This window comes from Herpailurus yagouaroundi, unplaced genomic scaffold (genome assembly GCF_014898765.1).
Source record: "Herpailurus yagouaroundi ecotype Mexico unplaced genomic scaffold, PumYag 571, whole genome shotgun sequence".
In the NCBI taxonomy this organism is placed as follows: Eukaryota; Metazoa; Chordata; class Mammalia; order Carnivora; family Felidae; genus Herpailurus; species Herpailurus yagouaroundi.
Window position 1 is genome coordinate 70,694 of NW_024412788.1, and position 14,263 is coordinate 84,956.

The following is a 14,263-nucleotide window of genomic DNA, read 5'->3' on the forward strand; positions in this document are numbered from 1 at the left end:
CTCAGTACTTACAAAACCTCAAGAGCATCTAATACAAACTTTGACCTGGTGACTCAATTATCTGTATGGTGAGCAGGCCAAATGTCAGCATGCACACTGCTAGGGCTTGGAAGCTCATGAACTGTGGGCCATTTGTGAACAGTTGTAATTATTAGAAGACTTTATGTTGGGGGCGCCTGGGCGGCTCAGTCGGTTAAGCATCCAATACTGGGTTTTGGCTCAGGTCATGATCTCACCGTTCATGTGTTCGAACCCCACAACGGACTCTGCACTGACAGTGCAGAGTTTGCTTGATATTTTCTCTCTCTCTCTCTCTCTCTCTCTCTCTCTCCCTCCGCCTCTCCCTGCACTCTCTTCCTCTCTCTCTCTCTCTCTCAAAATAAGCAAGTAAACATGAAAAACAAAGAAGACTTTATGTTAAATGGAAAGAATGTTCATTAGTAAAGGTCTTAGGTCTAGCTAGTAAGGAGAACTCTTTAGCCACATACTAAGCAAAAACAAAACAAAACAAAAAACAAAACAAATGAACCCACACACGTACACATACACATGCACATGCACGGGCACACATGCAATCCACTCAAAGAATGGACCAACCAGTTTGACTTGATTTATAAGCTCTTCAAGGCCAGGTGCACCCCTGTTTACATCTCCATCATCATTGCCCTGTGCATCCCGTCTCTGCCTCTCTTCTGAAGTCATTGATTTCTCTTGATACCCCACACAGGCTATATTTCTCACCTCTCTTGAATCTTTTCACACATTCTGTCCTTCTGTTCTCTGGCCTAACATGTGCCCACCACCCACCTCTATCCCCCATTCCTTCCACCTGGTTAACTTCCACTCATCTTTGTGATGTCGGTACAGATGCCACTTCCTTCAGGAAGCTGTTATCCCATTCACTCTGAGTTCTAGATCCTTTCTACTTAGGCAGATGCTCACTTGTCTGTTTCTCCCAAGAAACCGTAAACTCCCTCAGGATAGTGACTTTCCTTTTTGCCACTAAATCCCAAAGGCCTAGCACGAATGTCTGGAGTATCTGTTGTTTAACATGTAATTACTGAGTAGGTGTTGAACAGAGTTGTGATGGGTGTTACATTTTTGTGTCTTTGGGCTGTAAGTAGCAGAAACCACAAACAGCAGCAGCTTTATTAAGAACATCTCATTAAGTTTGGAACAAGGTGTCTGGAGCGAGCAGTCCCAGGCTTAGTGCCATGGCTCAGTGGTATCATAAGCATCTAAGCTCTTCTGCTCTTTGCTCTGCCATCATTGGCATGGTGATTTTCATTCTCCTTATGATCGAAAGATGGCTGCCATACTCCAAGCATCACATCTTCACCTATCGCTTTCAAAGGAAGGGAGTAAAAGATAGAAAATAAGCTATTTTCTCTTTTTCATCAATAGGTTCATCTTTTCCAGAAGACCTCTGTCCCTAGTTGTCTTTCTTTTGCACGTTACTGTTGAGAACTGGGTCACATGCCCACTCTTAGGTAAATCGTGACTCATCCTGGTGCTTTCAGCTGAAGTCAGACTGCCCAGACAAAGGAGCTATTCTTTTAGCAGAAATATGAGTGAATAGTGGATGGATAAGAAGTAAGTGACAGCTGCTCCTCAAGTCTTTAATTACGTTTTACTAAAACCCAGGACAACTTTCTCCAAATCTGAGCTCTACCTCAGATTGGTAACACTTAAAATGCCACATTTGTGATCACATATTTCTCTTTAGTGTGGGCACTTCAGCAGCCTCTCTGGCATGCAAAGCTGTAATTGTTTGTTTCCATCAACCACTTCCTCCTGGGCCAGAGAGCACGTTGGATTCTCCTAAACTTCAAGGCAGCACTGGTTTCCTTGAAGGCAACCAATGACTCTCTTAGGCAGAAGAGAGAGTCAAGTGTCATCTTCTGTAGTCTTCACTCCTGGTAAGTTTTCTTCCATAGCCAAAGTGGCAAGGATTTTTCTCAGTGGACTAGATGCAATAAAAAGAAAAAAAAAAAAAGATAAAATTCTTTCTTATGAACAACTTAAACTTTGAGTGGATCCCAGTGCACCTATTTTTTGATAAAAAATATCAAGTTCAGTGGTAATTATACAATTGTGGAAATTTAGATGATATCCCCAATAATCAGCCTTTCTAGCTCCTCCTGCATTCTATGCTTATCTGAAAACTTTTTACAAACTAAAAAAAGAAAATGAAAGGAGTCAAATTATTATTAGAAACTTCTTTTTTCTTCATTAGAGTTACAATAATGGTGACGATGATTATCTTTTATTGAGTGTGACAGGTGCTATTGTTGATATTTTACAAATATCTTAGATCGTCATATCAACTATTAATTATTGACACTTTATATATTAGAAACCTAAATTCAGATTTTAAGTAATCTGCTCAGGCTCATCAGTAGAGCAGGTACTAGAGTTCAAGTTTTCCTGATTCCAAAATGATTGCTACATTCTCCATCATGAACCAACTCCTCTTCCTTAGATTCTCATTGTCACCCCAACATATCCATATCCCGAAGTTCCACAGGGTTTTTATTCATCTCTAACTAGTTAATCTTTTTGCCTTGGGGTTTTAGTGAAGTGGCCATTCTCATTCATTGGCTGAGATACTTACAGGCAGTGCACGAAATTATTAATCTTTCTGGTTCAACAACTTAAGTCTAGAGCCTATCACATCTCACATCAGCAAATAAACACCAGGGAGGGGGAAAAAAAAAAGAAACACATTAAGCGGATAGATGAATGGGCCAATCCTGTGGCTGAGGAGAGTATTTCCTCTCTTTTCTTTGTTAGCCTAATAGGTGAGGATTGTGGTAAGAGGTTTTAAAAGCACCTGAGAAAGCAGTGACAAGTAGTGACTGCTCTGAGTTCACATAAGTCTCAAGCAGCTTTGACTTTTCCCTAAAGAGTCAGGAGGGACCCTAACAAGTCTGGTTTAGATGGAGGAGAAGAGTAAGAAGGACCACCGGGCTCTGCTCAACCAAGGAGAGGAGAATGAACTGGTGAGTCTTCCCTTTTTTCGAGTACGGACTTCTCAAAGTATCTGAGGCTATGGGTAGGTGCAACTGTAGTGGTACTGGCTTTAGGAACTGCAGAGATTTAATTATTGTAAGGCTCCTTGAGATCCAAGGGCACAATTTTATAGTTGGGGAATGGGCTGAGAAGACTGTCTTCTAGATGATGGAGTTCTTGCCAACCCCATATGCATCAGACAGAATGAACTTTCCTTCTTAGACATTTTGTGGAGTATTCCGTGTATATCCCACATCGTGCTCAGGAAGGGGTCTCCCCCTCATCATCTGGGTCTCCATCTACTTGGACAAACTCAAGCAAAACCTGAAAGTTTTTTGTTAATTCTTATGTTTTTGGTATATCTGTATTACTGAAGCTTAGTGTGCTTTGGGTTGAAGTTATGCTAAAAGTATAGAGGTTTTAAGCACCAAGTACTAAAAAAAAGAACATTGTGGCCTGGTATTAAGTATATATATATATATATATTTTTTTAAAAGTTTTCACTTCTCCAGTTCTCTTTCCCTACTGCCTCTTCTACCAAACATATAGCCATCTTGAAAAATAATCATTAAAAGCTTAGAAACTGCAGGGTCTGTTTGGGACTGACAAGTTTACATTTGTTATTTTAATTGACGCTTAGAATTCAATGATGAAGGACTTAATCCTATTTCATAGAAAGAAATCTGAGATCGAAGAGGTTAAGTAACTTGTAAAAGGTCTTCTTCAGTCTACAAGGGACAGGCTGGAAATCGAGCCCCCTTCTTCCCCCTTCACACTCCATGCTATTCACACTGCAATAGTGTCTGCAGGTAGGCAATGAGAAAGGGAGAGAAGGAGAATGGGGGCCCAGACAGAGATGGAACACTGGAGACGGAAAGGGCCCATGAGATGTGGGTCACATAGCAGAAGGGTGTCAGTTTCCTGCTTGGTCTTCCAGTTCCCCATGAGATCTGTGGGAAATCCACACCCACCCTCTCTCCACACCCTTCTTTGTTAACCTAATAAAAATAAGTGATTTCACGTACACCGACACTGTTCAAGAAGGCAGTCCCTGGTCATACATGGTTCTTGAATACTAGCAAAATAGTGGGACCAAAGTGGAATGTGCTCTATGCGTAACATACACACCAGATTTTGAAGATAGTGAAAGAAAAATAGCTCATTAATAATTTTTATATCGGTTACACTTTGAAATGATAGTTTGGATATGTTGGGTTACATAACATATGTTATAAAAATTGATTTCATCTGCTTTTTACTTCTTTAATGCGTCCACTAGGAAATTTCAATTACAAACATGGTTCACATCAGCGACTTCTATTATCATACCACACTGATCTGGACAATGGTATAATGCTTCAAATCTTGAAGGGATTCAAAGAACTAAAACCTGCTTACCTGTATTCACTACTAAACAGCTCTGTGCCAGTTTTGATGTTTTTTTTTTTTTCCCAACATGTAGATGACTGTTCATGAAAATCTTTGGCCGCTCTTTATTTTTTCTCTAACTCTGTGATGTATTTATAAAGTCTGTAGCCTAGTATTTTAATTTTCTGAATCACATGGGGGGCATAGGTCTCTCTCCTTAGCCAGGCATGTAATGAGGCACACAGTGTGCATGTCAGCCGTTGTTTCAGGGTTCTCTTAGGCCATTCGTGCTGCATTTGCTTTCTAAAGGTGGTCTTGATTCTGCCTCTGAGACACAAGAGATGCTTTGTTCACATGAGTTGCAAAGCCAATCTTTCCACTGGTGCTCTCCCCCTCTTTACTGATGCCTGCCAACTAAATGTCAACATTACAACTGGGAGCAGCTCCAGGGGAGGAAAGGGCTACTTGGTGTGGAAGATACAGTTTTGACAGGAGAGCTCTTCACTTCACATTAATTTGTTTTCTGCGAAACAGTGAAGGATTCCTGTACTCTAAGACCACAGATCTGGGCTTTAGTCGAGGACCTGCTGTTAACCACGAGTGTGGACACCTTTTGGGGCCTTGCTAGTTGCCTGAAAACAATATCACGTTAACCCCTCTGATTTGAAAGTTTTGCGAGTGCCATATATAAAATGTGGAAAGTGCTGTGAAAATATAAGGAGTTCATTTACATCCAAGGAGGCAGGACTTACTATGGGAAATTTGCAAATAGTAAGTGAAATTAGTATTGGAAATATCCTCCCTTTGTCTGATTAAACTTGGGGAGTGATAATTGAGAGCTACCATTACGAAACCAAACAGTATGTGATGAATTAGTAAGAAAAATCAGGAACTTGGAATGTCTGAATTATTTTAATATATTTTTAAAGTTTATTTATTTATTTTGAGAGAAAGAGAAAGCATGAGTGGGGGGAGGGACAGAGAAAGAAGGAGAGAGAGAATCCCAAGCAGGCTCCACACCAGTGTGGAGCTCAATGCAGGGCTCAAACCCATGAACCATGAGATCATGACCTGAGCAAAAGTTGGATGCTTAACCAACTGAGCCACCCAGGTGCCCCTGAATTATTTTAAACAACAGCATGTACTCCTCATCTTTAATTTAAAGACACACACACACACAAACCCTACTGAAAGGATTAAAATTGAAAATCAAAAATCACGCCCTATTGGCCTCTTTCCTGTCTTTTGTCAAAACTTATAACAGCTTGGATGAAGGCAAGCTTATCTAATCTGTGACTGATGCCCCACTATGAGGGAAAGGTAACAATATAGGCGACAGAACCAAGATTCAAAAAGTTTTCTAGACTTGATTGTAAGAGAGAAATTGACAACGTGGTGTAACAGGCCTTGGTATTGAGTTTGTGTTTAAAGTTACTCTCAAACTACAAGGTGGGGATATCAATGACCTGGGCTTCGTAGCTATGTGTGAAAAAGTAATTAAAGTGCTTTATTTGGTCATGGCTGAATTTTTGGTTACCACTATGATATAGCTATAAAAAATTAGTACTTGGATGTCTCACTAGAAGCCCATTCAGCATAATAGAAGAAATAACAGTTCTATTATAATCTATAATATTTAGGAAACTTCTAGGGAGTTATATTTAATTCTAAGAATCAAACAAGAAGTATAGTGTATTTAGAAAGGTATCTGCATTTCACAAACAAGAATCATTTAAAATGGTGTAGCCACTCTGGAGAACAGTATGGAGGCTCCTCAAAAAATTTAAAATAGAGCTACCCTACAATGCAGCAATTGCACTACTAGGTATTTATCCAAGGGATACAAAAAGGCTGATTTTAAGGGGCACATGCGCCCCAGTGTTTATAGCATCACTAACAAAAATAGCTAAAATTATGGAAAGAGCACAAATATCCATCAACTGATGAATGGATAAAGAAGATGTAGTATACACACACACACACACACGCGTGGGCGCGCACACACACACAATGGAGTATCACTGAGTGATCACAAAGAATGAAATCTTGCCATCTGCAATAATGTGGATGGAACTAGAATGTATTATGCTAAGCAAAATAAGTCAGTCAGAGAAAGATAAATACAGTATGATTCCACTCATATGTAGAATTTAAGAAACAAAACAGATGAGCACAGGGGAAGGGAAGGAAAAATAAGATAAAAACAGAGAGGGAGGCAAACCATAAGAGACTCTTAAATACAGAGAACAAACTGAGGATTGCTGGAGGGGTGTTGGATGGGGGGATGGGCTAAATGGGTGATGGGCATTAGGAATGGCACTTTTGTTGGGATGAGTGCTGGGTGTAAGTGATGAATCACCAAATTCTACTCCTGAAACCATTGTTACACTATATGTTAACTAACTTGGATTTAAATTAAAAAAAAAATAGAATAGTTTAAAAGATATTGGGAATAGTTACCCAAAGAATAATCAAGGCACTTGTCTTCCAATAGTTGAGAGGCTGATGTGGAGAACAGAGTATGAGTTGGCAGAATCCAGCCTGATTTATTTTCATCACAGGACAATTTCCTAACCAACTGTGGTGGCAGAATCTTAACATGATACCTCTCCATTGACTCTTCCCCTTGTATAATTGCCTTCAGTTGAGTGTGGTGGAACCCATAAATATGATGAGCTGTAACTCCTGTGACTATGTTATGTTGTGTGGCAAAATGGATTTTACAGATGTAATCAACATAGACTCAGCTGAGTTAATCAAAAGGGAGAGTGCCTAGGTGAGCCTGACCTGATCAGGTGAGCACAGAAAAGAGCTTGCGTTCTTTCTGGAGTTATGGATATTCAGAGCATGTTAGGGGCTTGATGCAAGGGAGCTTCTTCCATTGCATCTTTGAAGATGGAAAGCTCTGTGTGGTAAGAGCTCTGTGTCTAAGAACTGAGAACTGAGAGCAACTTCTAGTTGACAACCAGCAAGAGAAGGGGGGGTGGTCTCTCTCTCTCTCGGTGCTAGAAGAAACAACTGAATCCTGCCAATAACCGTGTGATCTGGAAAGAGGTCCTTGATCTCTGAAAGGAACACAGCCCAGAGGACACCTTGATCTTTTTATGAGACACTGAGCAGAGGATCCACAGTCAGACCCCTAACCCACGGAAACTGCGAGATAATGGATTTGTGTTGTTTTAAACCACTAAGTTTGTTATGTGGCAATAAAAACTAATACACCACAGCTATCCAACAAGGGAAGGTATAGCCCTATAAATTAGTGAGCAGCCTAACTTTGGTAGCCTCTGGATGCTCATTGTGAAGGATGGTCTATAGCTATTTTTTTCAGGAAAGGAATTTGAACCGTATCATTTCTGAGATACCCCTCTTGTATTACTGATGCCCTCATTTCAGGAATAAAATTTAACAGAACATGCCATGTTGTCCCATGTCCTGGTCTAAGGCAAATTCTGGCTCTCGAAATGGCCTCTGCTGATTAGCCCATGCATCTCATTACTTTTTGACCCACGCTTTCTGCTTTTTTGCTGTTAGCTGCATCAAACAAAAGTCCTTACTTGCACTTTTACTTCCAGGAAGTAGCACTTTTGTTAGAGTAGTTAACTTTATGGGAATGTCTGGAGCTGAGTGTGATAATATGTTCATCTCTTCGGTATTGGGTTTTGATTCACACTGCTAAAGAGGAAAGGGCTTTTCTTATTCCAGAAAGAAGCGTACAGGGAAAACTTAAGAGGTTGACCTATTTCAATAATTATTTTGAACATCTTTAAGACTCAATTTTTTTGATCTACAAACAATAATTTATAAGTACTGTGAATAATAGTATCTATTTTCATAAATAATTACGCCTATTTCATGGAGTAGTTGTGAGGATTGAATGGTACCTGAGTAAGTGCTTGAGAAAGGTTAGCTCTGATTGCCAAATGCAGACAAAAGAGAAAGTGACCCAAGACATTTGTCTCCCCCTGCTCAAGGGACACTCCATGCGTGAACACAGGACAAGATATATGAAACTATAACTAAAATTTCTTGTTAATCAGTGATGACTAACACAAATTACTACATGCGGCCAAACCAAAGCAGTAATAGAGGGGTAAGGAACAATGACTATACTGACATGATCCATTAATTGGGGCACCCGGGTAGCTCGGTTGGTTAAGCGTCAACTCTTGATCTCGGCTCGGGTCATGACCTCACGATTCATGAGTTCGAGCCCCTCATCCAGCTCTGCATTGACCGCGCAGAGCCTACCTAGGATTCTCTCCCACTCTCTCTCTGCCACTAACCCACTCATGCTCTCTGTGTCTCTCTCTCAAAATTAACAAGTAGGCTTAAAAATTTTAACATGATCCATGAACCAGAGACATTTACCCTAACATTAAAGAAAAGAACCTGGGAACACGGCAGAGTTGGAGACAAGAGAGCAGAGGAGAACCTTCACTCACCTATCACACAAAGGAACACAATTGGGTCTCCAGATAAAGATGACAAAAGGTAGATTGTGAATAGTGATTGGAAACATGGTGCTGTGATTGCCGTTCGAGAAAAAAGAGGACAAACACGATGAATTCTTGGCCCATAAAAGGACTCAGAGGTATCATCTCCTTGGCCATGGTTCAAGGGAAAGCTTGAGGCCTGCCCAGAAAAAGCTAACTTACTCTAAGGTACTGGAGCACCTCTGCATGGAAGGGCTTAACACTTCACAGCAAAAAACTGGCATTGCCATTCCCAGAGGTAATTAGCGTACTGAGAATTATTTATGTTATGTCTTGGTTGAGTAAATACTGACTTGGTGCTGCGAGAATGTGGGTTTGAGTAAGTGAATGTGTAGCAAACTTTAACCCAGAGACCCATTCTAAAAGAGTTGAGTCACATACTACGGTGCCTGTGCATGGTAAGTACGCAAGAAATATGTAGATAAGTAGGGGCGCCTGAGTGGCTCAGTCGGTTAAGCTTCCGACTCTTCAGCTCCAGTCATCATCTCACGGTTCATTAGACGGAGCCCTGCATCGGGCTCTGTGCTGACAAGGCGGAACCTACTTGAGATTCTGCCTCCCTCTCTGCCCCTCCTGCACTTCTTTCTATCTTCTCTCTCAAAATAAATAAAAATAAACTTTAAACATTGCTGAAAAGAAATATTTAGATAAACACATGAAAGCTGAGCATAAGAATAAAAGCGTTTACAAAAATGCAAAAGGACCTGTTCACAACACCAGTCATGCACAAATGCTAGGGCTCTAGATGCAATGAAAATTCAGGAAGAAAAATAAGCAGAGAGCTGGGGGATGGTTGCGCCCAAGAGGAGCTCTCCAAAAGAGGACTCGGGGGAAGAGACAATGTTTAGAAGAAGCTGCACCCTGCAACTCTCCTTTCCTGCGGAATTTGGCCAATCTTAGTTCCATCTCTGATGGTAATTATAAGACCTACTTATTTAAAAAAGAAAGGAAAATGATTTTAAAAGTGCCTTTTATGCACTAGAACTCCATATTGTATGTTCTCATTTAATCCCCATGAGCTAGCCACTCAGATATTCATTTTATACTGGGAAAATTACCTTGTGGGGGGAGGATCCCCTATTACACGGTTTTCCTCCTATATGAGTGAAGATGATTGTACTGTGTGTGTGTGTGTGTGTGTGTGTATGCTCATATATATACATACATACATATATATAATACATATGTACATATAATTTCTAATGCATGATTCATATATATATTATATATTAGTTACTAAGCTAGTTAGTTTTTCAATCAATTTGGCATTTATCTTAAAGCTCTTTTCCCAGTTCCATGTATCACGAAGGTGAGCAGTTTTCTTTTTGGCCTGTGTTTGACTTCAATTTTGACAATTCGTGCTCTGTGGGAAAAGCAAAAATTCCACTTAAGCCATTGGATCAATCACTTTTGGAAATACAACGGTTTTCTCAAATAGCATTTAGTTCTGAATATTGCCTGTGGTCAAATCATTTCACAATGACTCCAATGGGACTAGCCGTTTTTAATCTACTGAAATTTTGTTGACCTGTGTATTACTCAAGCTAATATTAACCGTTAATGTATACTACATACTTGAAATGTTTCAAGAGCCCTGCTAAATGCTTTGCATGCATTAACTCATTGGTTTCTTGGAACAAACCCGGAAGATACTGTTATTTTCCTTTATGGGAGGGGAAAGAGAGTCATCAGAAGAAATAAAGTGGGTTGCTCAATGACTTATATGGGGTTAAGTGGTAGAGGGATGATTTGAACTGAGTTTCCTCATGCAGCCACAGTTTCACACGAGGAATCTAAAAATTTAGTGAACTTAAATCATTTACCCAGATCATATTAACTAGTAAGTGATGGAGCAAGGAGCAGAAGCAAGAGCTTCTAGAAGGCAATGGGGTGGGGTATAAAGAACAGAGGCTCTGCTGATAGACCTGGATAGGGCTCTAAATTGTGCTCTTTAGCAGCAACCTCTGTTGAAAGGCACGTGCAAAAAAATAAATAAATAAATAAATAAATAAATAAATAAAAAGGGGCGCCTGGGTGGCGCAGTCGGTTAAGCGTCCGACTTCAGCCAGGTCACGATCTCGCGGTCCGTGAGTTCGAGCCCCGCGTCGGGCTCTGGGCTGGTGGCTCGGAGCCTGGAGGCTGTTTCCGATTCTGTGTCTCCCTCTCTCTCTGACCCTCGCCCGTTCATGCTCTGTCTCTCTCTGTCCCAAAAATAAATAAAAAACGTTGGAAAAAAAAAAAAAAAGAAAGGCACGTGCATATTTCATTGTTACTCCGAATCCAGACTGCTTCCTTTTGTATTTTGGGCCAAGGAAAAGACCACTAGAAATGTGGTACCTCTCCTGGTATTTGGAGCATGGAATTCTAGTAGGAAACAAAAAAGTGAGAGAACATTACTGGCAACAGAGAATAGAAAATTTGTGCTATTCAACTCACTCGTAGGTGGTAGATCTGGGTTCCTCACCCTGTGGAACACAACCGCTTCCCATTACCAACCTTGTTTCAGTATCTCACAACTCAAAACCAAAAACACTCTCCACCTTTGGCTGAACCTATTATCACATCACCTGCTAACATTGATTGAAAGCTTCCTTTGTGCTCAACACCTTCCACCTCTATTACTCTTCACAACTATGCTTCCAGGTGTGTGCTATTATCCCCTACGTACAGAGATGGAAACTGAGACTTAGAGAAGGTAAGTCCTGAGGTCACATAGCTTATAGGCGGCAAAAGCCACTTTACTGCAAGGAACTACATGTAGTGCGTTTGAGGTTCCGATCCTTCCTCTCTCTGTTCCCAATGTCTTTACATTTACGAGGCCTCTAGATTCTACTTACCTTCCTCTTAACAGCACACATATTCCTTCCTCTACCCTGCACTTCTTAGTGGATTTTACCCACGGGTGTTCAGTACTTTGGAGACATCTGAGTGACTCTTAACTGCATCAGAAGAATAATCATTGAGAACGCTGAAATTATACTTGAGATTAATTGGTCAAAATGGAGACATACACTAGGATAAACTCAAATTACACAAACATTGGCAAGCTGACTGACAGGATTTGATTAAAAAGAATGCCAGATGAAAGAATGATTCAACCGAAACTTCAAGTCCCACGTCTAGCTTATAACCTTTGGGAAAACAGACATGATAGGAAATTTACCAAGGTTTATGAGGCCAATTTATCAAGGAAGCAAAAATATTGTTTCTATTCATCTTTGCTCAAGGAGCTACATATTTCTGAAAGTTACTGTGACTTTTTGCTGTTATTTTCTCTTTCTCGATATAACTCCATTAAAGTAATTGAAGTAACTTCCACCAACTTGGAACAGAATGTCTAATAAACACCCTCCCTTTATTACTTTTTGTTGACGTATATAAATTCAGTGGTGTCAACAAAGTGCACTGATCTTAGACAGTTCAATGACTTCTATTATCAGTTATTTTTGCTCATTTCCTATAAATAGAATTGTGTCTTGATTTACCATCCTTTATTTACTCGTATGTGAAATTCACATTTATTGTTGTTCGCATTAAAAGTTACATTAAAAAATTTTTGTAGTGTTACATTATACGAAAACACAATATTTATCTTTCTCTTGTTGATGTACCTTTAGATTATTTCCAATTTGGGACCCTTATGAATAAAACTGATACAAATATTCTTGTGCAAATCTTTTGGTGAACATATACAATTCTCTGTGTAAAAATCTAAGAATGGAGTTACTAGCTCATAGAGTGATCCTATCTTTAGCAACACAGTTTTTCAAAACGTTCGTACCAATTTACACTCCCCAAAACAATGTATATGAGTACCATTGCTTCACAATTTTATCTACACTTGGTATAATCAGTTTTTTCCATTTTAGCTATACTGTGGCTATGTCATTGTGTCATTTTATCATTGTTGTGTCATTTTAGAGTAAGTCTTCAAATCTGGTTAAGTCTTCCAACTTTGTTCTTTTTTTGGGATTGCCTTGGCTATTCTGGCTGTGATAGGTTATTGTAGTTTTATTTTGCATTTTCTTTAATGACGTGATATTGAGCACCTTGTGGAATATTATCCTGGAAATCCTCTTTTGTAAAATGATTGTTCAAGTCTTTTGCTCATTTTTTATTGTGTATACATTTCATTTTTTATTGACTCGTAGTCATTTGTGATATTTCCAAATATGATTCTTTTTTTTATACAAAGGTACAGATAGCTAGTATCTTCTTCAGAGACCTTTGGATAAACAGAAGCTTTTAGTTTTACTAAAAATGCCCATATTTTTATGGCTCTTAAAATTGTTATTCCTTCTTGATGAATTGATTCTTTTGTTTTAGATTATGAAGTGTCCTCCTTTCTCTCATATTTATTATTTATTTATAATTAATTATTAAATATTTATATTTTTTATTTTTAAAGTCTATTTTCTCTGAAATTAACATAACTATACTAGTTCTTTTTTGTTAGTCTTTGCATTGTATATCTCCCTTTCTTTCTTATTTTAACTATTTGCTTCTTTGTATTTAAAGGTGTCTCTTGTAAACAACATATAGTGGGTTTTTTACTATCTCTGACAATCTTTGTTTTCAATCACGGTATTAATGTCATTTATCTTGAATGTAATTGCTGATATTGTTGGCTTAAATTTACTGTTTTCTATCTATTCTATCTATTCTTTATCTTTTTTTCTTCACTTAATGCTATAATGGCTCACATTTCTGCATTGACTTCATAAATTTTTTTTAATGGTGCCACTATAGCCCACTGTTTTGATGTTCCACATCTTATGGAGCCATTAGCTATTAATTGGTTCTTCCAATAACTTTTCCTATTACAGATAATACTGCACTGAGCATTGTTATACACATCACTTTCTACTTTGTGTATTATTTCCTTAGGGTATATTTCCAAGTGTGGAATTACTGATTCCAGAAATAGAAACATCTTTATAAAATCTTGATATAATTTGTCACCTTGCTTTCTCTAAAGAATTATTCCAATTTATAAGGTTTTAGCAGTGTGTAGTCGTAGTGATTTTTTTGCCATCTTGCTAGCATTGTCAGTTCTTTTTTTAAAAAATGTAAAGAAAAGAACTGAAAGGGTATCAGAATTATGATTACCAATGCCATTGTAGTATGTAAATCAAAAAAGGGAAAGGCATTTGTGATGGGCTTTTTCAACCTATGAGCTGGCCTAAAATTCCAAACCATTCTGCTTCTATTTTGAATACTTTGGCAATAAGCCCACATGAATAACTTAGTGAAATAATGCATATTTAAGACATAATATGTGAACTGGCATATACATTTTATTTGAGTCTAATAAAACTATCATTCACAAATAAAACTAGAACAGGTTTATGGGATCAAAAAGAAGATAGGAAGAGAGAAAGGAGACC

At 38.8% G+C, this 14,263-nt stretch overlaps 1 protein-coding gene across 2 annotated transcripts in view; it reads left to right on the forward strand.

Annotated features, from left to right (window-relative positions):
* Positions 1-942: 942 nt before the first annotated feature.
* ATP13A5 (ATPase 13A5) overlaps positions 943-14,263 on the forward strand; it is a 114,116-nt gene continuing 100,795 nt past the window's right edge. For both annotated transcript variants that reach the window (XM_040466337.1, XM_040466336.1), the window contains exon 1: positions 943-3,002. In XM_040466337.1, the coding sequence (XP_040322271.1) occupies positions 2,940-3,002 (63 nt within the window). In that variant the 5' untranslated portion in view covers positions 943-2,939. The remainder of the gene's footprint in view (positions 3,003-14,263) is intronic.